This window comes from Lissotriton vulgaris, chromosome 3_2, assembly GCF_964263255.1.
Source record: "Lissotriton vulgaris chromosome 3_2, aLisVul1.2, whole genome shotgun sequence".
NCBI lineage: Eukaryota > Metazoa > Chordata > Amphibia > Caudata > Salamandridae > Lissotriton > Lissotriton vulgaris.
The window spans coordinates 121,938,784-121,964,848 of NC_141690.1; the positions used below are offsets into that span (position 1 = coordinate 121,938,784).

The 26,065-nt window shown below is 47.3% G+C and overlaps 1 protein-coding gene across 1 annotated transcript in view; it reads left to right on the forward strand.

The window, feature by feature from the left end:
- RAB28 (RAB28, member RAS oncogene family) overlaps positions 1-26,065 on the forward strand; it is a 653,251-nt gene that overhangs the window by 594,637 nt on the left and 32,549 nt on the right. Inside the window, exon 6 of the mRNA XM_086964082.1 lies at positions 3,129-3,206. Within this exon, the coding sequence (XP_086820208.1) occupies positions 3,129-3,206 (78 nt within the window). The remainder of the gene's footprint in view (positions 1-3,128; positions 3,207-26,065) is intronic.

Below are 26,065 nucleotides of genomic sequence, written 5' to 3' on the forward strand. Positions count from 1 at the left end.
GGCATGGCTGACAGAGACGTGCTTGCTGGATGAGAAGACGGGGTCAAGCGTGTGTCCGGCGTAGTGGGTGGGGGTGTTCACCAGTTGCTTGAGTCCGAGGTTGGCGAGGTTGTCCAGCAGGGTGGTGGTGTTTCTGTCGTTGTTGTTCTCCAGGTGGAAGTTGAGGTCCCCTAGGAGGATGTAGTCGGCGGAGGGAATGGCGTGCGGGCTGATGAAGTCTGCGATGTCTTCGCTGAACTGTGTGCGTGGTCCCGTTGGTCTGTAGATGAGGGTGCCTCGGAGGGTGGTCTTGGGGTCAGTGTGTATCTGGAAGTGCAGGTGCTTGGCGGCGGAGAAGGTTTCGTCGGAGTTAGTCGAGATGCGGATGGTGTTCTTGTGTACGATGGCGATGCCTCCTCCCGTCTGGTTGACGCGTCCTTCCGGGTGATCTTGTATCCGTCCGGAATGGATGTGGCGATGTCGGGCACCGAGGAGGCGTTCATCCAGGTTTCTGTGAGGAAGGCGACGTCTGGTGCTGTCGCGTCGAGCAGGTCCCAGAGTTCCACGGTGTGCCTGTGAACGGAGCGGGTGTTCAGAAGGATGCACTTCAGGTGGTTGCTGTTTCTGTTGGAGTCGGCGGGCGGTGCAGGTCCGGTAGCAGGTGAAACGGCATGCTTTGCAGGCGAAGGGTCCGTTGATGCGTCTCGGGGTGGCTCGGTAGCAGGCAGAGTTCCGGGCGGCATTGAGTGAGTTGAGGGTGGCGGCGTCGTAGGTCTGTCGTGAAGTCTTGCATCGGCGGTGGGGACCAGAGGACCTGGCGCTGGGCGCGGCCCGGGCGCAGACGGGCTTGCCTTTGGCGCGCCTTCGGCGCACAATCGGCGGGCCCGCTGCGCGTGCGTGAAGGCAGCATAAGTAGGGAGCCGGGTGGGCGGAACAGCTGGTTGGCGGGAGCGGGGCGGCGAATGGGCTGGCGGGAGGCGGGGCCGCAGCGAGGCAGCGGCGGGAAGAAGCTGGTGCGGGCGGGCGGCTCAGCGGCGGCTGGGTCGCCCGAGCACGAAGAAAGCAGGAAGCGGCAGCAGGCAGGAAGCGGCAGCAGGCAGGCAGGCAGGAGCAGCACAGGAGCGTGGGGGCGACTAGCCCTGAGCACAGGCACTGTAGTCGCTCCTGACCCTGTGGCGCAGTCCCCTTAAGTAGGGAGCCGGGTGGGCGGAACAGCTACCATTAGCCTACCTTGTACCTCCATAGTGCAATCATGGACAACAAACCTTTTGTTGTAGACTTTGCTTCCGTGCTGAGCTATAATATACGTTATGGAATGGGTTATGGTTTTCTCTGACCAGGCCATTTAGTTTTGTTTTTGCTGTTACTTGATAATGTATGTGTATAGAATGGGTTATTGTTTAGTCTTGGGTCATGTTTGCACTTTATAAAACTCTAAATAAATAAATGAACTTATGAAACAAAGACATTATAATGACTGAAACTGAAGGAAACACTTATCTTGATGAAGGAACAACAGAGAATGATGATAGGGCATAGAGGAAGGGCATTCATTCCAATGCGATGATTCCTATTGATTGCTATAGGCTACATGTTTTCCCCTGTGCGTCATGGGAAACTTGCTACTTTGTTAGTCTGATGAGGAACTGCTGTTTTTTTTAATTAATACAAGTGAAAACATAATACTTGCCTCTTGACACCGAATCGCCCTCCCCCTTAATCCTGTGTTGCTTCTTCTGGGCTATCCGGGAGAAGGTAGGCTTCCAGTGCATTCTCCTATGAGGCAACTCATTACACAGTTTATTTTAGTAGGTAGACCAACCCGAGCCAGTTAGAGGAAATGGCTAGCCTCCCATCTGCTGGGCCTATAGCAGCCGAGGGTCTGATATATATCCACAATGGAGAATGTGACTGCATTATTGAGCAATTTCATACACAATTTTTTTTTGTTGTTATTGTAATCCGAAAAAGCGTTCTATAAAAACTCAGATTGGGGGTTGCAGAATGTAACAGCAAGTTCCTGATGTGATGAGAAAGAGACGGTCACACCAAATGCTTCGTTCCTCTAAACATGACTCCGGTGGCCCAGGAAAAATGTTGGACGCTCCGCCTCCCCATTAGTGCCCGCCCCACCCCCACTTGGCTCTTCTCTCCTTTAACCCCTGCCTCCCCTTTCTTCTTGTCCCATTTTATTGTAATACACCAAGTCAGCGATGTTTTGTACTGTTATGTGATTAAAATTTTTAAATATATTGTGTAAAAAGCAGTTGTTATCGTACACCTCAAAAATACCTAAATTGTGGTTTTGAATGAATTGAGCAAATCCATAGCATGCAGCATCACTGCAGTTTTGTCTATTCTTTAGGTGAGTGGTAACGAGAAGCAAAAAGAAAGATGACACACAAAATACCCTGATAAATATACTGTTGTATGTTAAAAGACCAGCATATATATGCCTTGCTTAATTTGTGACCTTAAATCTATTTTCATCTATTTATATTGGAGGTCAACTGTAACCTGAAACTTAATAATGCAGTGTTGGCATACTTGTGTTACCTTACATGTTCATCAGTGTTGAAATAGATTAGCCATGTACCTAGATTTTAGTTTTTATGTTAGTCTTGAATACTTTATGAACATTGAAAAAATACCGATGTGCGAGGTTGTGAAGCTTTTTTACAACCTTTTTCAAAGTTCTGCGGACAACTTTGCAAGTTGATGAAGTTGAATAGTTTTATCTTCAACTTTCGCTTGCAAATCTTGACTTTATGATAAATTTAGTCACAAAAAGGTAAAACTGTAGAGATAAATTCTGCATAGCTTAGCCATTGTGCACAGAACAACTCTGCAAAGGTAAACATGCAGAGAAGAAGGCTGCATTGGTTTCGATCTTAACTGGGTTGACTTTGAGTTATAATTGTGTAGCAGTAGTCAGGAAAAACAGCAAACTGTGCAACTGTGATAATCTCTCGATTTGCAAAAATATTGAAAAATAACATCTTTGCATATTTTAAAAGTCAGCTATTGAAAGCTTTGAAGGGCATGCTTCGTTCTAGACATCACTAATTAATGTGCGTCCGTTTTTTAAAATCATTTTGACAATCACTGATTAATATTGAATTGTAATTGTGTGGACTTTATTTTTGCAGGTCGTTTTATGTTTTCAGAGAGTAGCAGCTGATATTCTTGGAATCAAACTAAATAAAGCAGAAATCGAACAATCGCAGGTGATAATCTTCGCTTAAGCAAAATTTTCTAAAATGTTTTACTTGTTTTTGTAATATAAATTAGCTGAAACTTTGACCCCTCCATCCCCCTTGCAAATTGTACTTCTGCATTCTCTCGCCGTATTTGCCTATATATTTTTATTTGATTTAGATGCATATTTTGGATATTTAATAATTAATACATCCAAGTAATTTATAAAAACATGCCTATGTAAACAAAAACATTATCATACACAAATAAACCCTAAATGTTTTTTAAAAGATTATCAGCTATAGCAACATCAAATAACCAATTAACATGTATTTTTTTAAGTCTAGACCCAGATTCTACTGAAATAACTATAAACAGCATATTTGAATTGTGGAGAAATCCATCATGTCAGGGCACAAATGACACAATCATGGTGGCCTCTGTCACTGACATAATATAATAATGTATCTCAGCACATCTATTCATGCTCCAGACGTCTTATGGAAAGCTGGAAAAGTAGTAGTTGTTCTACTAAAATTGCTGTAATACTAATGGAGGATTTACAATATATAAATGCTAAACCATGGCATTCATTTCAAATTGTAGTGAAACATATGTTACACAACTCCATGACTGACCCAAATGCAACGGGTTAGGGCAGCCTGCATTTAGACAGTTGCCTTACAAATGGCATTGGAAGGCAGCCCTAAACTGGGAGAGGAAAGGCACAGCAATTTAGAAAAGCATATATAGCCAAAGCTTGATTAGCAGTTCTTCGTCCACAACAGAGGTAAAAAAAGTCCAGATGTTAAAAGTGAAAAAGGCAGGAAATGTCCTTTGTAAATTATATTTCTGACATGGCCCTGCTAGCTTAGCCTGGTTAGAAAAGTAACCAGTTCCATCAAAGCTCTTCTCAATTTGGTGCCAGAACCTTGGCGGTCTACTACAATGATTTAGTGTAATCTAGCCAGTGTAAGGAAATCAACCACCTCAACAGTTTTGATTGGATTTACATGAAACACCTCGCGTTTGTGGTTCCGGCCTGCATCCCCTTAGCTTCTTTAATCTCCAAACTACTACAAGAGCCTTCCTTTCATTTTTGGACCAATATCATTCTATCTGTAGCAAATGTCTGACTATGAATGTACCAATCAGGCTTACCTGTTCTCATTAAACTGAAATAAAAGTAATTATATAGTACGGTGTAACACATTTGTCAGCAGAATAAAGTCAGTACTGGGGCTGTTAACACAAGGCTTCCTTTAGATTGTTAAAAGCCTTCTGACTGTGTAAAGATATCATTTGATGTGGCTGGTTTTGGGGAGTCCATTTGTCTTGTTTGCCACAACACATCATACCCTTTTACAATTTCCCTGAATTCCCTTTCAGGCTCTCAATTTATTCAGGGTGTGTTAAACCTCAAATCCACAGTAGCTTCAATTTTAAATTGGAGAAACTGTACATTATGGCTGCCTACTTGTTGGGCATATAATCCTTAAAAGCGCTGATTGGCAAGATTACTACACATGACTTGACAACTGGATGCATCATCTGGTTCTCCCAAGTAGATCCAAAGCTAGCAAAATCATCCAGGGAGACAACAGAGGCATCTTCCAACCAATTTATGACCTTATTAAAAGATAGCTGGAACATAGTTCTCCAAAAGGGTATAACTTTGAACTGCAATCAGTTATCAGGTATTGAGGTTACTAAATTCCACGTAGCACTCTCCTTTAGGGATATCTGTCAGTATATTAAGATTAAATCAAAGTTCTGTAGGATCTTTGTATTTTCTAGCTAGGCAATCCATTGATCAGCTTAGAAAATGGAGTGGCAGGTTTTTTAGTGGCAGGGGTGAGGCCTTTGAAGTCGTAAAGGAACTTAAATTCAAAGATACACCCATCAGAGTTGCTCTTTGTTGCCACAATCGGCATAATGGACTAAAACATCTTATCCGACAGTCTTTACCACTTGCTTTTAGCATGCATTCTATCTCCTGTATCACCATGATGGAAACAGCAGATAGTGAATTCTGATGGATACTTCTGCCTGTGGATTCCTCACCTTTTGAATACCCCCTGCCCCAGCATTCCTCAGGAAATTCTTTCCTAACTCTCCCCACGCCAATGAGGACGTCACAATGGACCGGCTCCGCACGCGTGTTTGTGTGACGTCACCGGAGCCATGAAAGGGCCTCGTTGTCGTGATGACGTCAGTTTACTTTTTTCTGCGCCGTCTGCGCCAACGGATTTTCTAGGGCTCTCCATTTTCAGAGAGAGAAAAAACTTTGTATCTTTGTACCTGTTACTCTTTTCAGAATGGCTACTTCGAGGAAAACAGATTTCAAACCTTGTAGGAAATGTGGTGGACACATGTCCATTACAGACCCGCACGACGATTGCCTTTGGTGCCTTTCCTTAGACCACGTCGTCGAGGAATGTAGAAGTTGTAGGAAAATTAACCCGAAGGCGATCAAGGAACGGGAGGCCAAGCTGTTTATGGCCAAAGCCAAAAAGGAGAAAAGAGGTAAGAAGAGGGAGAAATCTTCATCTTCGCATACCTCAAGGTCGAAGAAACATAACAGGTCCAAGAAGAGACACGCCTCGCTCCATCGTTCTTCGAAGTCTAGAGTCTCGATGTCAGAGAAGAGGCCGCGTTCGAGGTCGAGATCGATGACTCCAGCTGAGCGATCTCGAAGAAAAGATTATATTTCTCTTTTTTCCATCTCCTAAGGCGACGCCAGTGTCATCTCCTATGTATCTTCACATCATGAAGATTCTCTGGCTCCAGCGACGTCGCCTGTTCATCCTGAAGAGACATCTCCAAACTGTGAGACTTCACCTGGGTGGACGTTGTCACCGACTCCGCAGGCTCCGTCTCCACCTCTGGTGATCCCACATCAGGAAGGTACGGATCGTTATCCTCCTTTTCCTGCCCCAGGGGTGGATTTGACGCATTTTTTAAATGCAATGTTTGGCATGTTTGCCAGAGCCACGACTCCATCTGGCGCACCTTCTTGCCCCGTGGGTCCATTGTCTTACAACCTGGGTGTGCCTCAATTATATCCCCAGGCACCTTTTATGCCGTCTGCTCCGGCTTGGCATTTCCCGACGCCGAGGATCTCTACTCCGGCTCCGCGGACGCCATCTGTAGTTGATCCGGTTCCACAGCGAGCCAGATCGACATCGAGGAACGAAGCCAGGGTTACTCCAGCGACGCCGCTCTTGTTTTCTCCGACGCGTCGTACGGCTCCACCGACGCTGTTGCCCAAGCATCGCTCCAGGAGAGAGGCGCAAAGATTGCTTGAAGAGCAGGAGTATCTACAAGAGCAGGAAGAAGGTGAGATTACAGAGTCTGTGGATGAGTTTAAAGACCTTCAGGAGGCAAGTGGACTTGATACTTCTCCTGAGTGTAACCTGCCCTCTGCATCTAGTGATGTAATTCAAGATGTAGCACCTTACCATGTGGTGATAAAGAAGGCAGGGGATTTGTTGGGTCTTAAGCTTCCAACTGCAGAAGTGAAGTCTAAAATTTTTACAGAAATTTTAAACAATCCTTCTTCATCTTCTGAACTTCTGCTTCCTTTTACAGAAGCTTTAACAGAGCCAATTTTAGAAGTTTGGCAAAAACCTTTGTCTGCTCCGGCTGTATCAAGATCTATATCAAGAAGATACAGGCCTGCACCTAGTGATCCAGCGTTTTTGTCTTCTCACCCAACGCCTGAGAGTCTAGTTATACAAGCTTCTTGTTCAAAGCAATCTTCTGGGGCATTTCCAACTATGTTAGGTGATAGAGATTCAAAGAAAATGGAGTAAGCAGCAAAGAATGTATTCTCCTCTGCCAGTACGGCATTAAAATCTACAAATGCGACTTGCCTTTTGGGTAGATACATACACGCATTAATGGACTCTGTTGTCCAATTGGCTCCTAAGTTACCTGAAGAAAATCGTGCTAACTTTTTAGAGGTCCTATCAGACTCACAAGCGGCAGCCCGTCAGGTAATACAATCAGGCATGGATTCTGCTGACTCTGTGGCACGTGTTATGGGTTCATCTGTAGCAACAAGGAGACAAGCTTGGCTTCGAACTTCAGGCTTTTCTGCTGATGTTCAGGCTACATTGTTGGATCTTCCATGTGACGGTTCAAGACTCTTTGGTTCTAAGGCTGACTCTGCTTTAGAACGTTTCAAAGACAGCAGGGCTACGGCAAGATCTCTAAACCTCCAGGTGCAATCAAGAGGCTATGGATATAAAAGATATAGAAGATTTGGGAGATCTGCCTCCTTTCATGGACGACAACAGTCTCAGCAGAGTCAACAACAAAATCCCTTATACAAATCATACAGGGTAAGGAATAAAAGAGGTATCAGTGGAGCAAATCGTCAACCATCCTCTTCCTCCTCCTATCCTTCTCCCCCCACCACTGTTGGTACATCAGGAAAGCAGCTCTAGATTCCCCATCCTAGAGCATGTTGGTCCTGTTGGGGGTCCGGTGTCCCACTTTCTATAGGATTGGAGACTGATCACTTCCGATCGTTGGGGTTTGAATCTTGTAGATTCAAGATAAAGTGGTTCCCCTTTTCACATGGGATAATCCATTACTTTGCCCACTTTTTATCCGCCCCCTCACCCTTCCAAGGAGGAGGAGAGACTGCATTGTTTGTACCTAAAAGAGCTATCAGCTTCTATTTGGTTCGGACTAGTGATCTAAGACTGGACGATCAGCTCTTTGTGGGCTATGTTGGAAGAATGAAAGGCAAAGCTGTGCACAAGAGGACGATTTCCTAGTGGATTATCTTGTGTATCAAGATTTGCTATGCCCTGGCCAAGAAAGATCCACCTGAAGGTATAAGAGCTCATTCTACAAGAGCTAAGTCTACTTCTTCCGCTTTGGCTAGAGGTGTTCCTGTGCTTAATATATGTAAAGCAGCAACTTGGGCCTCCCTCCACACCTTTGCAAAGCATTACTGCTTGGATTCTGAGGTCAGGAGGGATGGCCATTTTGCTTGTTCTGTTTTGCAAGATTTTTTGGTTTAGTCAGGTAGACACCCTCCTCCAGGAGAGGTACGGCTTGGGGAATCTATTCAAAAGGTGAGAAATCCATAGGCAGAAGTATCCATCAGAAGAACAAGTTACTTACCTTCAGTAACGCTTTTTTTGGTGGATACAATATCTGCGTGTGGATTCCTCACGCTCCCACCCGCCTCCCCATTGTCCACCTGTCTCTACCAAAGAATATTTCTTCCGAAGAATGTTTCATTTGAATTATGTATATCTCCTAATGATGAGAAATCTTTTCATCTAGTATTTTTTTTCTTTGCATTTATTGATTATGCTATGGTGTTTTTTATATATATCTGTAAATATATACATGTATTTTGATGTATTATATATAAATTTGAAAATGTGTCAGTCCGCCTGTCTGCCTCAGTGGCACGGAAAAATGGGTGGAACTGACGTCATCACGCCGACGAGGTCCTCTTATGGCTCCGGTGACGTCACATGATGCCGCGTGCAAAGCCGGTCCATTGTGACGTCCTCATCGGTGTGGGGAGAGCTAGGAAAGAATTTCCTGAGGAATGCTGGCGCAGGGGGGTATTCAAAAGGTAAGGAATCCACAGGCAGATATTGTATCCACCAGAAAAAGAGTAACCGAAGGTAAGTAAATTGATCTTCAGGTTGTAAGCATACAAATCGGAAAATTAATATAGAACATTTTTACAGCCATTCTACAAGATTTTTCCTTTAACTGCATTGCATCAGGAGGGGCTCACTCTCCTCATTTATCACCATCAATCCTATCTGGTTTAATATGGTTCAAATGGATAATCTTGTGGGGTAGTCTTGGTGAAGGAAAGCATATTCGGGCCTATGAAAAACCCCAGGTTTTTTGCATTTTGTCCTCTTTGTTTTTAGATCTCTGCTTTGATTAAATCTACCAGGTGGAGTTTCACCCATTTGTAAGTGTCTGTCATAAATTCAATTGAGTTGCAACTGTCAGAATATGATTTCCTTCACCATTTTTCACATAAGGTGAGCTGCTGTGTACAACAATAGTAAATACAAGCAGGTTAACATATGTTTACACAAGTGTGCTCAAATGTAGAGGTTGGGCTAAGAACTGCTTTTCTGACCAACCCAGACATCTGCACACAAGCAGTTCTGTGGCAGGTGAGCCCAGAGAGTGAACAAGGTGTTGTTACATATAATATTCACTAGAAAGAACATTACATAAGTTAATAAATATTAATTAGCCTCAATGAAACTCATGCCTTGAGGTACCATATTGGGATAGTTAATTATTCTGTTGACTCCCACTTGGATTGGACAGTAGGCCTGTTCCAGGAAATGATCCTTCTCTTGACAGAGGAAAAGGTCTGGATGATATCTCCAAAATCTCCTGTCACCACACAGGGTTTCTTGTCAATTAGTAGGGAAGAAATTAGACCTGAGTTGGAAGAGATTGGCTCTGAGAGATGGATTGTTGCAGTTTTTTGTCATTATGCCATTTTAGTTTGTCAAGAATGCTGTGGAAAAGATGTGTATCCCCGAAAGTGAAAATTAGTGATGGAGGGTGATGTGACATTTTCTGATTCAGTAGGGAGCCCCGATTTCATGAAATCTCCACCTCCATTTGACACCTGTGCACAGGGGAGAACTGAAAGGAAACAGAAGAAGAGAAGCAGGAGGAGGTCTGTCCTGCGAGGCAGATTCATAAATTTGGTCCTAAAACTATTGAAATAGAAAAAGATTTTGGCCCATGCTGATCACCCCAAACGTGTTTTGGATGGTTCTAGTGCAGGCCTATGCTGTAGGAAAAATGGTGTTTCATTGAAATCTTCAGTATTATGAAATATTGGTTACCAAAGTGTGGCAATGAATGAAGGTCTAGATTTTCAATAGGGAAAAACAAAACAAAAGATCTTCTTGCTTGTGTAAAAGCGTGGCTATGTTCATTGACCTTTCAATGTCCTAATGTCATTGATAAATGCATTGTGAACTCCCATTGGCAAAGCCAGTAGTCCTGACTTTTTATAACTACACATCTCATAATTTGGACCAGGCGTATTAAGGGGTATTTTGGTTTTTGAGGTTAGGGTCTGCTAGCAACAAACTGTGTCTCAGATCTGTGGGTTCTATTCTGTAGTTAGGGACTTAGCTGACCACTGTCACCTTCCTTTAGTGCACCGCACATGTAGTTTGCAAGGCCCTTTAGAGTGTGATCCCACTGTTTTATCCACTTCCCGTTTTGTACACATTTGTGATTATGTGCACAGTACTAACTTTTGTGTATGTTAAATTACTTTTCTTTATTAAAAGAAAGGGCACTTCCTGGACATTGGTTTATTAACTGTTGGTTGCATTCCTAAATTCTGAGTTTCTAGCACACCGCACCTCCAACAGTCAACCTTGGACAGCCCTGTCTCTCTAGCCCGAGCGTCACGTGTTAAAAGGGATAACCAGTTTGACGTTTCTGAGTACAGTTGCCCCAGGACACCAGAAGCAAAATACCCCACTTGTCACATCTGGGACCCAATACCTTCTGATTGCCCTGGGACCCTCTGACCTAGATTTCTAGCACTTTAAATCTCAAGGTCAAGAAGCTTGTTTGCCTCTGCGACTATGTGAAGCACTTGGAAGGGCAATCTGTTTGTTTTGGAAGGTTGTGATCTTCACAGGCCCTTCTCCCAGACCTTCATTCCAATCTGTTATGCAGCCTCAGTTGTTCTACTTCTGTTTAGTACGTTTTTGACTGGCTGCTATTTTTCAATTGTCATGTACGAAATCATGGTGGTCCTTATTCAAGCACATTGATAATTATATCATGCATGAACTGACCGGGATCGTTCTTCTGTCCTTCTCACATAAGGCTAATTTGAGCTCCAGAAGGGTGCTGAACACAAGCTTCAAGGGTCTAAAGCATCCTTTTGTTTGTTGTGCCTCTCTGGATGCCTGTAAGCCATGAATGAATATGTTATCAGGATAGCTCCTTCCTCTTGAGGAACACTTTCAGGTTGCACCTCTTGTCTTTCCGGGTACTGTTGCATCTGACAAATCACCTATACTTTCTGAGTGTTATGAAGTGTTTAATTTTTAGCATAAACCACATTTATCCCATGTAGAGCTAACATAGATTAACAAGGGGTAGGTTTCTCTGACGGAGATTTCGTTATTTAGGAATCCTAACTAGGTTAAAAAAAAAAAAGAAACAAGATGCTCACCACCAAGCTTGCAGTGACACTTATGAGGGGCACATCTTAAGAGGATGAGGCGGCATAATCAAACCATTACCACAAGTAACCTTAAACCTGAGATGGTGTAAAGATTCATGGGTATGATAATGTCCACCTTGACCAACGGCAATAAAATTGGTAGAGTCTTTGGCTGGTTTTCTGATCTCCCACTTGGTTGCGTAGTCAGGAGAGATCTCCCATAATTTATTGATTTTTACTCCTGATTGGTGCCAATAGCATGGCTTGCCAGACAATCATGAGTTTTGGTAACATGTATGTGCTAATCCGTAGTGCATACGTAGCAGTCTAGCAATGGAGCACTATAAATGCAACAAGCCCCAGTGGGCATACATGGGGGAAAGAGGGAGAAGGTAGAGCCTGTGGAGGAGTGAGAAGTCAGCATGTCTGTGGTGGTGGTAGTCTTTTTTTAAAAACTTTATTTTTGTTCTTTTTATTTAGATACAATGCAGTCATAATACAATATTTCACTGGTAAAAGCTGCAACATTTTTATTCAGTATATATTTGGTGCTGTAGACCTCTTCCAACATCCCTCTTAGGAAGGAGTCAGCCCACCCCCCCCTGAAACTATGGAGGCTGGAGGTGCTGTTTGCGCCGGGGAAGGCACTTCAAACATACAACCATGTTTAAAGCCTTGTTCTCCTTATATACAATGCCCATCGCTGCCATGTCGGTAATCCAGTTTCAAATTTCTTTTCTTTCAATTTATGTTTTTAGCATGTGTCTAAGATATGGTATGCTCTCTGTTGTGTGATACGTCATGTGGTCAGTCACCATCCAATGACATCTGTTGTTGCATGAGGAAATCTCAGGGTCGGTCCCAGATATCCTTTTATCTGGATGTTGGGAGCAGCAGAGTGGCGTACACATCAGACAATTCATTGCACATAACTAGATCCTGTAACCAGTTCTCCTTTCAAGGTGTCTTTGTCCCACCCTAGTTCTTGGCGACTCCAAGCTTAGCCAACAGGATGGCTATTGATAGAAATCTCCTGTTTTACTTTGGAACCAGTTTGACATAGCCCTTCAGAGCCATCAGAGGTTTTAATTGTAATCTGCACCCAGTCATTTGCGTTATGTCGTCAAATATATTCTCCGATAGTATCGGCTGACTAAAAAGTATGACCACATTGCCCACCGGCATCCATGCGCATTGGCTGTGAAGCAAGCCCTACATACTCTTGAAGTCAGTAACCACTGTTTCACCACAGTTCCTTGCAGTTAAACATTCCATATCAGTAAGCTGATACAGAACACAAAACTGCATTTCAAACTTGAAATTAAGTGCAAAAAGGAAAAGATTAGCAGAAAACCTTTCTCTCCTTATATATATATACCAGTGACTGGAGCAATATCCGTCCACACATTAGGCTTATTTCTTCACTTCTGTAGTACAGCGCGTCTTCATCTCTAGTTAGGCTATGCATTTGCTACTAATTCCATGGAATCAGTGTTCAGTGAAGACGTGTCTATTTGAATATTGTGCTATGGGTATTGTTCCCTTCGAAATGCTGTATCAGTGATTAAATGCAACAGGGTCCGAGAATGTCTGCAGATGACAATACTGACACTGTGAGCATGCCTCCTCAAAGTATATTTGGTCATATAGAATATTAAAGTTACAGGTCACACATGACATGATGGTGGGTGGCTAAGATTTGGGCTAGCCAATAGGGAATTCTGCAGTTGCTCAGTCGTGTGACTTTGGACCTGTGATTGTGAGTCTGCCGCCACTAGCTGGAGAATACACATCTCTAATGTTGCTCAAATGTGAATTTACCTTGAAAAAACAAATGCAAGAGGCGTTTGGCAAAACAGAAACAGTTGGTTTAATTAAACACCGCGGCCGGGACTACATTATACAGAAACGGTTCTGCAGACTGACTCAAAGTACAATCGTTTTGAGCGTCTTTTTATACAATTCTTAAAAGCATCATAAAACAATTCATAGATCATAATTAGGAGAGGAATGCAGGCCTAGGTATGGAGCCATAAATTGCTCCCACCTGATGACAAATTCAAGAGCGTGTCGACCCTGTGTGGCATAATGAGGGCCAGTGGTAACCTGTCCCAGTGTCCAGCAAGGGGAGTGCATGATCGCTGTGTGTGCCGTGTCCTGATTGACTGAGTTTTCCTAACTTCATGTGGCATTTAACTTTATGATGTTGCGGGAATGCACGCTCCTCCAGCCATGTGCGTTTTAATGGGGCCAATCTCCCTGGACCATGGTGATGTTGCTGCCTATCTGTGGGACTAATCTGGGTCTTTTCTATTTGTGCGGTTGTCCTGCTAGTTATGTGCCACCCCAGCTATAGTCTGTCAATCAGTATCTCAGGCCTAGGTCGCAGGGCCTGCCTGACCACGCTGGAGTTGATGGAGAGGTCATTTAGGGAGATTTTGACAACAGTGATTCGATTTTGTTTTTATACATACATGTATCATTGCGTACATCAACATTAACATTATCCTGATCTCCAATGAGCAGTCCATTTAAATAAGTGCCATCAGCGTGCGCTTTCAGAAAGCAAATACCATTGCATGGACTTGACTACTCTAAGTCACTTGGGTCAGTAAATGGGATATTGAGCCCACTGGACCTTACCAGCAGCATCAGTTGTTCATACCGTCTGACTGTGGTCACAGATTAGGTCACGGCTCATCAGAAACTTAAACCAATAAGAACCTGAAGGCATACAAGAGCACTTACAAACAATGCTGCTGGAGACTAAGGGCCTGATTTTGAACTCGGCGGGCGGATATCCCTTCCGCCGAAATATAAATCCCATAGGATGTAATTGGATTTATATTTCTACGGACCAGATATCCATCACCGTTGTGACGGAGTAACCGGTCTGCTGAGTTCTAAATCAAGCCCTAAGTTGGTCAGTTCACAAATAAAGATGCTACTTTAATTTCAGGGCCGACAAAATCCTAGGTTGATGAACCTACATCTATAACAATGGTAGATTTCTGTGCTTTCTCCGAACTCTAAGCATGCATATTTTCTCCTAGTTGCTTTCAGTCACAAATGCCCTGAAATTCCCCCACCCCCTGTTATTTATCCACTTGGACTAATGTCCTTCCATACGCCTCCTGTAAATATGGAGGCATTTAGCAAGTTTAATATGCATTCTAGCTCCGTGTTTTGCCACTAAGCTTGACTAAGGATATTATGTGTGAAGGCCAACTGACATATTTGTGGGTGTTCATTCTATTCCAGATTTCTCCAATAGTTCCTTTCCCACCAATAGCTCTACACGTACAACTGTATAAAATTGCATATTCACTTCGATCGTCAGTTCCATATATTGCCACTCGGAAACTAATGCGTTGAAACACAGAATGCCATTTGCGCCCACAAAGCAACCTTTTTTTCTGCTTCTAAGTGTAAAAGGTGCTGAGAGCATTGTAAATCTGGCAGAAAATACTGCCAACCCTGTTCATGCGCAGTAACCCTGCCCATGCTGTTGAAGCAAAGGGAGACTGCGAGATGAGGAAAGAAGCCGGTCCTCCTTATCATGTAGTTGAAATCCCGCTTGAAAATCTAAATCCTGACATGTTAATCAGTGTCATGACAGTGGATTTAAAGGAAAGGTCACTAACCACGCTGTGTTTACACGAGGGGATTTAAACAAACATTGTGTTAACAGTTAATGGTGTGCCTGTTGCACGGCCCTTTTCAGCGTCTCTTTCGTCGACCTTGTAAAAGCAGAATTGTATTCGCGGAGGTCAGATGACCCTGGGCAGCTTTGACCCCTGCTTAGCTCTTACAAATGAGCCAGCAGCCTCCGAGGTGATAACGAGGGACCGGGAGCCCAGCTAATGATGATGCCAGACCGCCAGATAGGACAGTATGAAGTGGATCAATTGAACCTTCAACAGCTACGAGACAAAAGGCAGAGCTTGTTTGTAGGCGTTCTTCCCGAAGTGATGTGTACAGTAGTTAAAGGTAAAACACTACAATTATTTTACTAGTGAAATAATGTATTATTTTTGCATCATGCCAAATATACGATCACAGAAGGAGAGCTCATCAGTGGGTGTAATAATGACACTACCGAAGAAAGAGGCGTACTATCTCACCCTTCTGCCTTTTTGTGAAAAAGGTTGAATACTCACTTTAGCGATTTGGCAAGGGGTCTATTGGTGGTCGATGGGAATAACCCCAGGGCCAGTGTGCAAAGGCATTCATTGCGTTTTTTTGTTACTCATGTGATTTGTGTGTGATTTTAATTGTTAGGTTACTCTTTTATTCTGACATGTATTTACATTTTTACAGTATTAAAGTGTTTTCTTAATCACAACCATGGACGGACATTCCCATCGTTATTTTACCTGATGGGTCCAGGTTCCATGTTGTTCTAGATTTACTCAGGAACCTCTGGTCAATGATCTTTTTGCCTGCTTGCAAGTGTAGAGGGGAAAATCACTTCCAATTGCACATTATCTCCGAATATGACCTTAAAGAACACCAACTACTATGTTATATTTCAAGAATTTATTGTACAGATGAGAAAAGTAGGACATATAGACATCTCATTGCAAGAGTATAAAAATACATAGGCATTAATACAAAACTAAATCTTCGGACAACGTTCAGATATTGTAAGATACATAGAATAACTAACTCTAAAATCAAGACACAACCTATTATGGATATCGCAACGAGAGCCTTCTCCATAGGCAATCTGTAATCAGGAGTAAACCCTAATCTGTCCCTACACTCTTGCTAAGGTGACATCCCTACTTTACATCTTCCCAGGCAAGTACCTAAAAGGTGTCAGCGTGTGAAGACTTCCTAAGAAGTACACTTACTTTGTTTGGGTCAAGTCGTATAAAGCTACAGAGCTCATTCTAAGATACTCTTCTCTTCCCAGGTAAGCAGCAATCTTTTGGCCATTTCCCTAATTCTTGATAGTAAAGTCAGAAAACACACCCCCAAATACTTCAAGTGATAGCCTCAATCACTTAAAAACATCCTTGAAGGTAACTTTTCATGAAGTAATAGAACGTCCAAGCTCCTGCTCGATCACCTTGGTTCCCAAGCCTTTCCAAACACGAGAAACATCCTCCCATCTTATCATCTCCGCTTAGTCAAAGGCCTCCTCTCCTACCTACTGTTGCCTAACTTCTAAAACAATGGAGTTATTCTAGCTAACAAGGGTGGATCTTTGCACCTGCAGCAGATACACGAAAGAAAAGAAAGGAAAATATTCCACAGGCATATGACTTCCAATTAATGATTTCAACTTGAGAGCGAACAGGGAGAAACAAAAGTTAAGCCTACCTAGTTTGGCTAAAATAGGAACGTTATACACATTTAACAGATGAACATATACGGGCCACAAATTCAACATTTTAATCAATCAAATATATTCTTCACTCATATATAGTTCCTTTAACATGCATTTTTACTACATTCATTCTCTGGTTACATAAAATTACATGTAATATTCTTCTTACATGATTCTATATTCTTCATCGTAATATCCTAAGATTAATATAGCAACAGGATACATGTGGATGCGGTACAATCATGATTATAATTATAATAAAGATTAAAACAGCATCACGCTCTGTCACACCTGTGCCTAATCTTAACTTTATCACAACATCCTTTGAGTTTAACCTTAGTTGCATGAACAAGTTAGCTGGACAGTTAAGAACTTTTTGAAGGCTAATTTTCCATAGCAGATCATGAACTGTGCCCTGGGTAATGGGCGCATCTGCAGTTTCATCTTTGATGCTGCTAGGTGATTCATTCCACTGGATGGACTGCGCCAAAAACTTGATGGTGTTGAAACATTGTGCTGTGGGGATGTACATGGGTGAAAGGCGAAAGGACACGTGTACACAACGAATGTGGGAGAGTAAGTTTGAGCAACATTTAATACAGTGCACATAGGAGATAACTGTCGTAAGCCAGAGTTGTTTGTCTTTCTGTCCTAACCTCCTATAAATCATATTACCTAAAATGTACTCGTTCTGAAGCAGGGTGCTTCTTAGTTTCTGAGGCTTGAAAAGTAAAGATATATATATATTTTTTTTTGATAATCAACTTTATTGATTTTATTGGTAACTCAAAAATTTATTGGTAGCAGATCAAGCACATTATTAAGATGAAGCACATTCAGGGAAAGCCGACAAAAACACATAAGACACAGAGGGGTGAATGCGACATTCGCATACAACTATGCATGTACAAGTTTTTTTTGGGCCCCTAAAACAGGTAGTAAATTGAACCATTTACCCCACACCTTGCCGAAAAGTTCGGGACAGCCCCGTGCCTCAAAGAGCGGTTCCTCCTGGGCCCGCACCAATCCACCCCTCTTCTCCATTTCTGCACAGTAGGCGACTTGGCCTGGGACCAGAGCGCTGCCATATCTCTTTTCGCCACATCCACTACTGTCCCCAGGAAGCGTTTATCCGCCCTGGATCTGTCAAGGCCATCAAACACCCCCAAAAGCAGGCACACCGGGTCGTGGGCCACCTCCCATCCAAGGGCCTGTGTGAGTACCAGCTCCACCCCTCTCCAAAACGGCACTAGAACCAGACACTGCCATAACACATGATAGAAATCTGCTGGAGCATGATTGCAGCTCGTGCAGGCCGGGGAGGATTGCATGCGGGCGCTGAAGAGCCGTGCCGGAGTGAGATATGCCGTATGGAGGTAGTAAATTTGGACGAGGCGTAACTTGGAGGATGTTGTCAAAGTTTTGGGGGCCAAAGGGCGTCCCTCCAATCCGCCTCTTCCAGGGGACCCAGCCTCCCCTCCCATCGGGCCCAAAGCCGATCCAAGGACGCAGGGCCATTGTTCACCAGGGATCGGTATATTCGTGACCCCCCTCCCCTACCCAGGTTCCTCATCATCACCTGGGCCTCCAGGGGGTTGAATTCCGGGAAAGAGGTGGGGGATGGAAGTGTGTGTGAAAGGCATGTCTAAGTTGTAAATATTTGTACAATTGGGAGGGGAGGAGGGTGTGACGTTGTTGCAGGTCTGCGAAATATCTAATGTGGTCCCCCACTCACACGTCTCTGAGTTGCGAGATCCCGATGAGATCCCAGCGACGGAAATCCCGTAGGGACGAGACTTCCCTCAGCCAGTCTCCACTCCACAGAGGCGTCTGTCTAGTGAGTTTCCGGTCCCATTGTACATGGCGGAGGGCTGTACGCCAGGCCATGAGGACCGTCCTGGTGACAGGGGGTAGAGCCTGCGGTATCGGGCTGCCATACAGGAAGGCAGGAATCCGCTTAAAGTCCATCTCCCTAAGTTCCACCTGGTATGCTGGGTCGCACCAGCCGCCCGCGAACCAGTCCTGGATCACAATGAGCCTCGTGGCCAGGTAGGATAGGTGGAGATTAGTCACCCCCATGCCCCCATCAAAGGGGCCAATACGACAGTGTGCAAACGACATTCGCGGCCTCCCTCCTCCCCATAGAAACCGGGGGAACATGCCATCTAATTCCCGGAACCAGCTACCCGGGAGGTGAATGGTGATATTTTGTAGGATGTATAGGAATCGGGGGAGGATTATCATTTTAAAGAGAGCCCTCCTGCCCAGGAGGTTAGAGGGAGAGTTTGCCATTTCTTGAGGTCTGCCTTCACCCTATGACCAAAGGGCAACCAACATTCAGGGCCCATTCAAGCTCCGGTAAGAGGGTGACCCATTCACCTAGGTACCTGAAGGATTGTCTGCGGAGGGAAATATTAGTTTGCCAATCAAAGCACGCCCGAAAGGAATGCAAAGGAACTAGGGTGGATTTCGCCGGGTTGAGTCATCTGGGACCAGAGCTTTCTGGGTCTGCCAGAAAAAGTAGGCCCTCGTCTGCATATAAGGCTATCTTGTCAATGTGATTCCGATCCCTGGTCCATCCACGGATGAAGGGGTCTTGGTGGATGAGCGCCGCCAGGGGTTCCATCGCCAACGCAAATAGAAGCCGTGAGAGCGGGCAACCCTGGCGGGTGCCCCTCCGGAGGAGGAACGGCTCATATAGCTCACCATTATTGAGGACACAAACCCTAGGTTAGAGTAAAGGACTCTGATAAGGCGTCGAAAGGATGGCCGAAACCAATCCTCTCCAGCACATCCTCGAGGTAGGTCTAGTCCACCGTATCGAATGCTTTTTCAAAATCAATGAAAAGCAGCGCCAGGTATGGGGTCAAGTGATGACGGTGGCCCAGAGCCAGGTGAAGACGTAGTATGTAATGCCGGGTACCCCTTGCGGGCATGAACCCACACTGGTCGGGATGGACTAAGTCCTGCAGGAGTGGACAGAGACGTTGGGCTATTGCAGTGGCAAAAATCTTTACCTCTGTATTAATCAGAGAGATCGGGCGGTGCTTCGCGCAATCAGGGGAGGGTGGCTGCGTCTCAGGGAGGACCACAATAGTGGCCACATCAGTTTCTGGTGGGAAGGATCCTCTTCCACTATGTATTTAAACAGCTCTGTCAAATGGGGACCCAATACGTCACAGTAGGTCACGTAATACTCCTGTAGGTAGCCCTCATGCCCGGGCGTTTTGCCAGAATGCAACAGTGAAATTGCCCCTTGTATCTCCTCCGGGGTAAAGGGGTGGTCCAGAGTCTCGGAGACCGTTTGAGGAAAGCTGGGCAGCCGGGTACCAGTCTCCGCCAATAAGTCCGCCAGGGAAGTAAAAGGAGGGCAGGCAGCATAGAGGGTCGCCTAGTAGCCAGTGAAAGTCTCGCAATGGCAGTGGACGTCACATGGTGGATCTCAGTTTCCGTCCGAATTTCTGGAATAATGCTTTTGACTTTGGGATAGGACACTAGCGGACTCCAGCGAGATCCGACGAATCTCTTCGCGGACCAGTGTAAGCTGCCGTGAGGTGTCAACGTTGTCATCGGACAATTGGGCTCCCTCCAACTGAGCTGCCTGGACCTCCAATTGCACGAGCTGGGCTGACTGCTCCACACGTTTCGCGTGTACCAGGCCTCTGGCCACACCCCGAACCACGGCCTTGCCGGCCTCCCACAACATCCCCGGTGAGGGAATCGATCCCGAATTGGTCGAGAAATAGTGCCGCAGCTCCTGCCCGAGTGATTCCACAAGTGCGGAGTCCTGCAGGAACCAGGCGTTCAACCGCCAAACCGCACTTGGGCCAACAGTGGAGGTCCCAATACGAAGGGAGACGGGGGAGTGATCCAAGATCCCTCTGGTCAATATAGCAGCCCTGGACATCAATTGACAATCCGTCGCGGGCATCAGGAGCAGGTCTATACCGGAATGGGTGTGATGGGATGTGGAGAAGTGTGGCTCACTAGTTAGAGCAGGCAGACCCTGAAGCAGAGGTCAGACCCGGGACCAGGGTTAAATTCCCGACGCGGCAGGGTCTTGAGCTCAAATATCCATGGACTCAATAATTCTCGCTTCGGTGCCGGACCTAATCATGGGTTCACACTCTGCAACTCTGGGCATTAAGCTTGCTTAATCTCCACAACGGCCCCCCGCGGCGGGATGCCTGGCTTTCACCTTGGGGATGCCCTGTAGGGGCTATCTCACAGGGAAAAGCCAGGACGGGTTCCCAAGGCAAGCGCGGAGATACCCCTTCGGGGCTCGATTCAGGCGCTATATAAGAAACATAATAATAATAATAATAATAATAATAATAATAATAATAATAATAATGGGCCGCCGAAGTGTGGGTGTCTTGTTCTTTCCGAGGGTTCCACACCCTCCAGACGTCACAGAGGCCCAAGGCGGAGGACCAACCAGACTGGCGCTTCGCAGAGGCAATACAGTTGGTTGATGAAATGCCTGTCGCGTCGCGCGAAGGCTGATGGACGGCGTTAAGGTCGCCCCCAACAACAGTCAGACCCTGTGGGAAGGAGGAAATTATCGGTGCAAGACGACGAAGGGTGGAGGCCATGGCGGCGGGGGGAATATATGTACACAGGAAGTTCAGAGGGTGGCCCTCAATCGTCCCCGTCACCACCACATAGAGGCCCTGCCTATCAATCTCGCCTCTGGCCAGGGTAAAGGGAAGCCCTTTCCTAAGTAGTATGACCACCCCCCGGGAACCTTGTGTAAAACCAGAGTGCCAGACCCTGTCAAACCCATAGTGGGCGAGGAAGTTGCATTGCGAGCCCAAAAGGTGTGTTTCTTGTAGAAACAGGATGTCGGACGCTTGGCTGTGGGCACTACTGAGGATGGCTGTGCATTTGATTCGGTCAAGAAGGCCGTTAACATTCCAGGAGAGGATGTGGAGGGTCCTATTGAAGGTGTGGGACATCGACCTGGGTAGTATGTGGAGGAGCGGATGCAATCGTGGAGGTGTCCGAGACCCAAGGAACACACCTGCGCGAGTCCGTGAGTGAAAGGTGTGGGAACTGGTAATCTGCATGTCGTCAGCAAGAACAGATATGTGCGCGCGGCTACCACTGAGAACAGGAAACAGCGGCCTGTAGGCGGCTAAAAACAACAAACTGTAGGGAGACAATGGTCTTCCCCCTCCCCTCGCCCCCCAACTCCCCCCACCCTACACTTCTGAAGCGGAAGCATCTGTCACCCTGTCAATATCCCCATCAACCAACTACCCTACACCGGGGGAAACTGCTAAGCTAAAACGGTTAGCGAAACAAGGACATGGTTGAGCTGGACCCCCCTCCATGTGATCGGATACAATGCCAACAGCAATAATCGTGATAATATAATCTTGCAACCAGTACTATATATCAGTCCCAGGATTGAGATGGAGAGCATGTCATCAAGCAGGGCGGGTTAGTAGAGCTGGATCAGCCCCTACTCATGAAGATCGGGAGCGGTCACACTGCCGGGACTCCCAAAAGGTGAGACACAGATTGCACATTGTGTGGCACAGTTCAGATGCCCTCCTCCCGGCCAGACGCACGGATCACAGGGCTCCCCGACAGGTCCGAGTCCGACACAGCCCTTCACAGGGTTTCAGAGGGCACCGGGACACCGCCCATATCGATCAGTGAAGGAGTCAGGTTGGGGGAGGCAGATCTCTGAGTCGAGGTCCGGGACGGAGAGCGTCGAGCCTGTGCAGCCGGCGAGCGGGACCCCCCTCCCCGTGTCCGGGGGCGGCTGCATGGGGACCCTCCGGACGGGAGAGTCGGTCCAGGCAGGAGGGGTCGCTCCTCCGTGAGCCAGGTCCAGGCCGCCTGGGGGGTGTCGAAGAAGAATGTCTTGTCCTGGAATATGACCTTGAGCCGAGCCGGGAAGAGGAGACAATAACGAAGGATCGTAGGATCGCCGTTGAGTCTGTACCTCCCTGGAATAGTCCAGGAAGACCATAATTCTTGAGTTCTAGAACTGCAGCGGACCGAGCGCCCTGGCCGCCTCCAAAATAGCGTCCCTGTCTCGAAAATTAAAGATTCTCAGGATAATGGGGCGAGCTGGAGCTCCTGCTGGAGGCTTGGGAGCCAAAGAGTGGTGCGCCCGCTCCACATGGAACCAGGGTGAAAGTTTCTCGTGGGGCATCCAGGAACGCCCCCAGATTTCTATAAATGTGTCAGCTAGGCCCTGCTCTACTCCCTCAGGAAACCCCAGAAGTCGCAGGTTGTTCCTCCGCGCCCTATTTTCGGCATCTTCGGCCCTACGATGAAGCTCCGAGGTCTGTGTCTGCAGGCGAGCTACCTGGCTTTTGAGTTGGCTGATATCATCTTCTGCCGTAGAAATGCGGTAATCCGCCTCCGTGTTGCGCGCCGTGGCATTGCGTAGGTCCTGGCAGATAAGAGCCACATCCACCCTCACTTCGCCAATCTTGCTCTCAACTATCCTGCGATGTTATTGCCTGAAGGATGGTGGAGAGATCGCCCCCGGCGGCTACAGACGGGACAGGAGCCCCTTTGCCCGGGTCCCGATCCGATGTGGTGAATTGGTCCATTTTTGTTTGAGTTGGAGGAACCTGAGTTTGTGTGGTGAGGGTTCTGCCTATCATCCCGGACCGAGGTCCGACCAGGAAGGCCCGGATGTCGGTCCCCCCAAGGAATGGAGGGGGGAGGGAGGGAAGAGGGGTGGCCCAGCCACCCAGTCCGTCAACGCTCAGATCATTTCACCCAGGTCCAAACCCGGCCGAGACAGGATGGAGAGAACGACCCGGGCTCGCCTCCGGGGCCGAGCAGGGCGGACCCCCGGGGGATGGCCAGGCCAGTCCGGGCACTTGGCGTCGCAGTAGTACGTCAGCCCCAGCCCCGTCAAAGGATGAAAGGAGAGGGAGAGGGATGGAGTCGCTATGTTACTCTCCCGCCCCGTCACCCGATTCAGTGGCCGATTCCTTGTCCGTACCCCACTCACCAGAGTGGGTTCTGAATTAGCTAGGGGGGGAACAAGCCCGATTCTGGTCCCAGGAGACTCCGCAACGGCAGCGGATACACTCCGTCCGCACCGGGTCATAGCAATGCTCTAGGTCTGGTCCTGAGCAACCCAGTGTAGTGAAGACAGTCCAGGGTCCCCAGAGGGAAGAGCAACATGGGCGGTAGAGGAGAGAAGGGAGGGTGGAAGGGGGAAGGCCCAAGATCGACTCCACACCTCCCGCCACCCGGTACAGTGACCGATCCCCAAACCCGAGTCCCACACAGCAGCACTGGGGAGGTTAATTAGCCCCTCCACCGGGACTCCATCTGCAGAGGGCCACCCCCTTTTCCCGCCCGACCAGGCACTGTCCCCCAATACTGGGGCAGGGAGGAACGAGGTCTCACCGCCAAAGCAGGTTGCAGGCAGGAAGCCAGGTCCAGAGGCAGCAAGAAGAAAGGAAGGCCCAGGCAGCAGAACAACAGCACTGAGGGCCCAGGGCAGCAGAACACACCCCCCGGCATCCCCCCACTCACTGGGGGGTGGTGAAGCCCAAGCCGCTGGAGATTCAACCACGGGACCACGCCACCACCGCACACCGCCGCTCGATCTCAGCGGCCGAGTCGGCCAGGCCGAGGCACAGCTGTTGCGCAGGCCCGGGGCCCGGGCCGGCCGCAGATCCTGAAGCTGAGCAGGCTCAAGTTTATATGCAGTTCAGAGGCAGCGGGGGCCGAGCCCAACCGCACCCTTTCCGGCACCTTCTCGGGGGCAGCACCGGGGCCCAGCAAGCAGGCTGAGCCTCCCTCCCCTCCGGCGTTCAAGGCAGAGGTCGGTCGCCCTCCGTGAGTGACCCAGCACGGCCCCGCACCTCCACCTCACTGCCAATGTCCCGGGACACCGTCTGCATAGGGCCCCCCCTCTCCTCACCCGGCCAGGCACTGTCCCCCAATCCCGGGGCAGGGGGGAACGAGGTCTCACCGCCACAGCAGCTTGCAGGCAGGAAGCAAGGTCCAGAGGCAGCAAGAAGAAAGGAAGGCCCAGGCAGCAGGACAACGGCACCGAGGGCCCAGGGCAGCACAACACACACCCCCAGCGGACCCCCACCCCCGGGGGGTTGGTGAAGCCCAGGCCACAGGAGATTCATGGCCCCGTCCAACCACAGGACCCCGCCGCCACCACACACCGCCGCTCAATCTCAGCGGCCGAGTCGGCCCGGCCGAGGCACAGCCGACGCGCAGGCCCGGGTCCCGGGCCGGCCACGAATCCAGAAGCTGAGCAGGCCCAAGTTTATATGCAGATCAGAGGCCGCGGTGGCAGAGCCCAACCGCACCCCCGCCGGCACCTTCTCAAGGGCAGCACTGGGGCCTAGCAAGCAGGCTGAGCCCCCCGCACTGATCGCAGGGGCCGCAAAGCACAGCAACGGTGGCAGCAGGACACCTGGAACAGTAGCCTAGGTCTGATAGAGGCTGTCAGCAGTAGATCACAGGCGGATGACGGACGGGGTCCAGAGCACTCTTAGTGCGACCGCCATCTTGACGCCTCAAGCCACGCCCTCAAGATATTTTTTTAATTGTATTAGTATTTGCCAAGTGCTGCATTTTGTGTACCTTTATTTTCAACCACAGTGTTTTTTTTCTCCTCATAGTTTTGTCTTTCCTCACTTTTTTGCATCACTAAATTGCCCTTTCTCAGCTACACCGTTGTCCCTTTCCTCCAAAGCCTGAGACTCCAAGCAGGGGGTGTGGGGGACTGATTAAACCCCTCCTCCTAGGGTGTCTAAGTGAAAGCCTTACTATGGCATCTTCCCTATTTCAACAGGGCTTAGGGCCAGAAGCCATGGACCATATCTCTTGTTAACACGGTGGCCACGTTTTGTGCAACACAGCTAAAGGGCTCATGAATAAAACATTTTAATGGTTCTCACTTATAAGCGGCTAGCTTGTGGGTTTCTTACTACACTTACCATAGGAAACACCTCTGTCCTGGGTGGGCACGCCAGATCTACTACAGTAGGTTCAGAAGTTATCTAAGTACAGCATCACCTCCTCTCCTGAGTGGGGCCTATAGAGCTACTAGTGTAGGTTCACTTTTTCACCTAGATTACCATCAAATCTACTAGTGGGTGGAGGTCCAGTATCTTTATACTGTAGTTCTAGTAATAACCAGTAGGATTGAATCACCACATCTTCTCGGTAGCACACTTTAGGCACTACCACTTTATGTGCAGTGCCTAAACTGGGGAAATATCATTCTTGTCATGGGTGGGACTCCTGTCTACCTCATATACCTTGTACTGTAGGAACAGCAGCACTCGTGGGGCAGCAAGTTACAGACCCTCCACCCAGTCCTCAATCTGCTC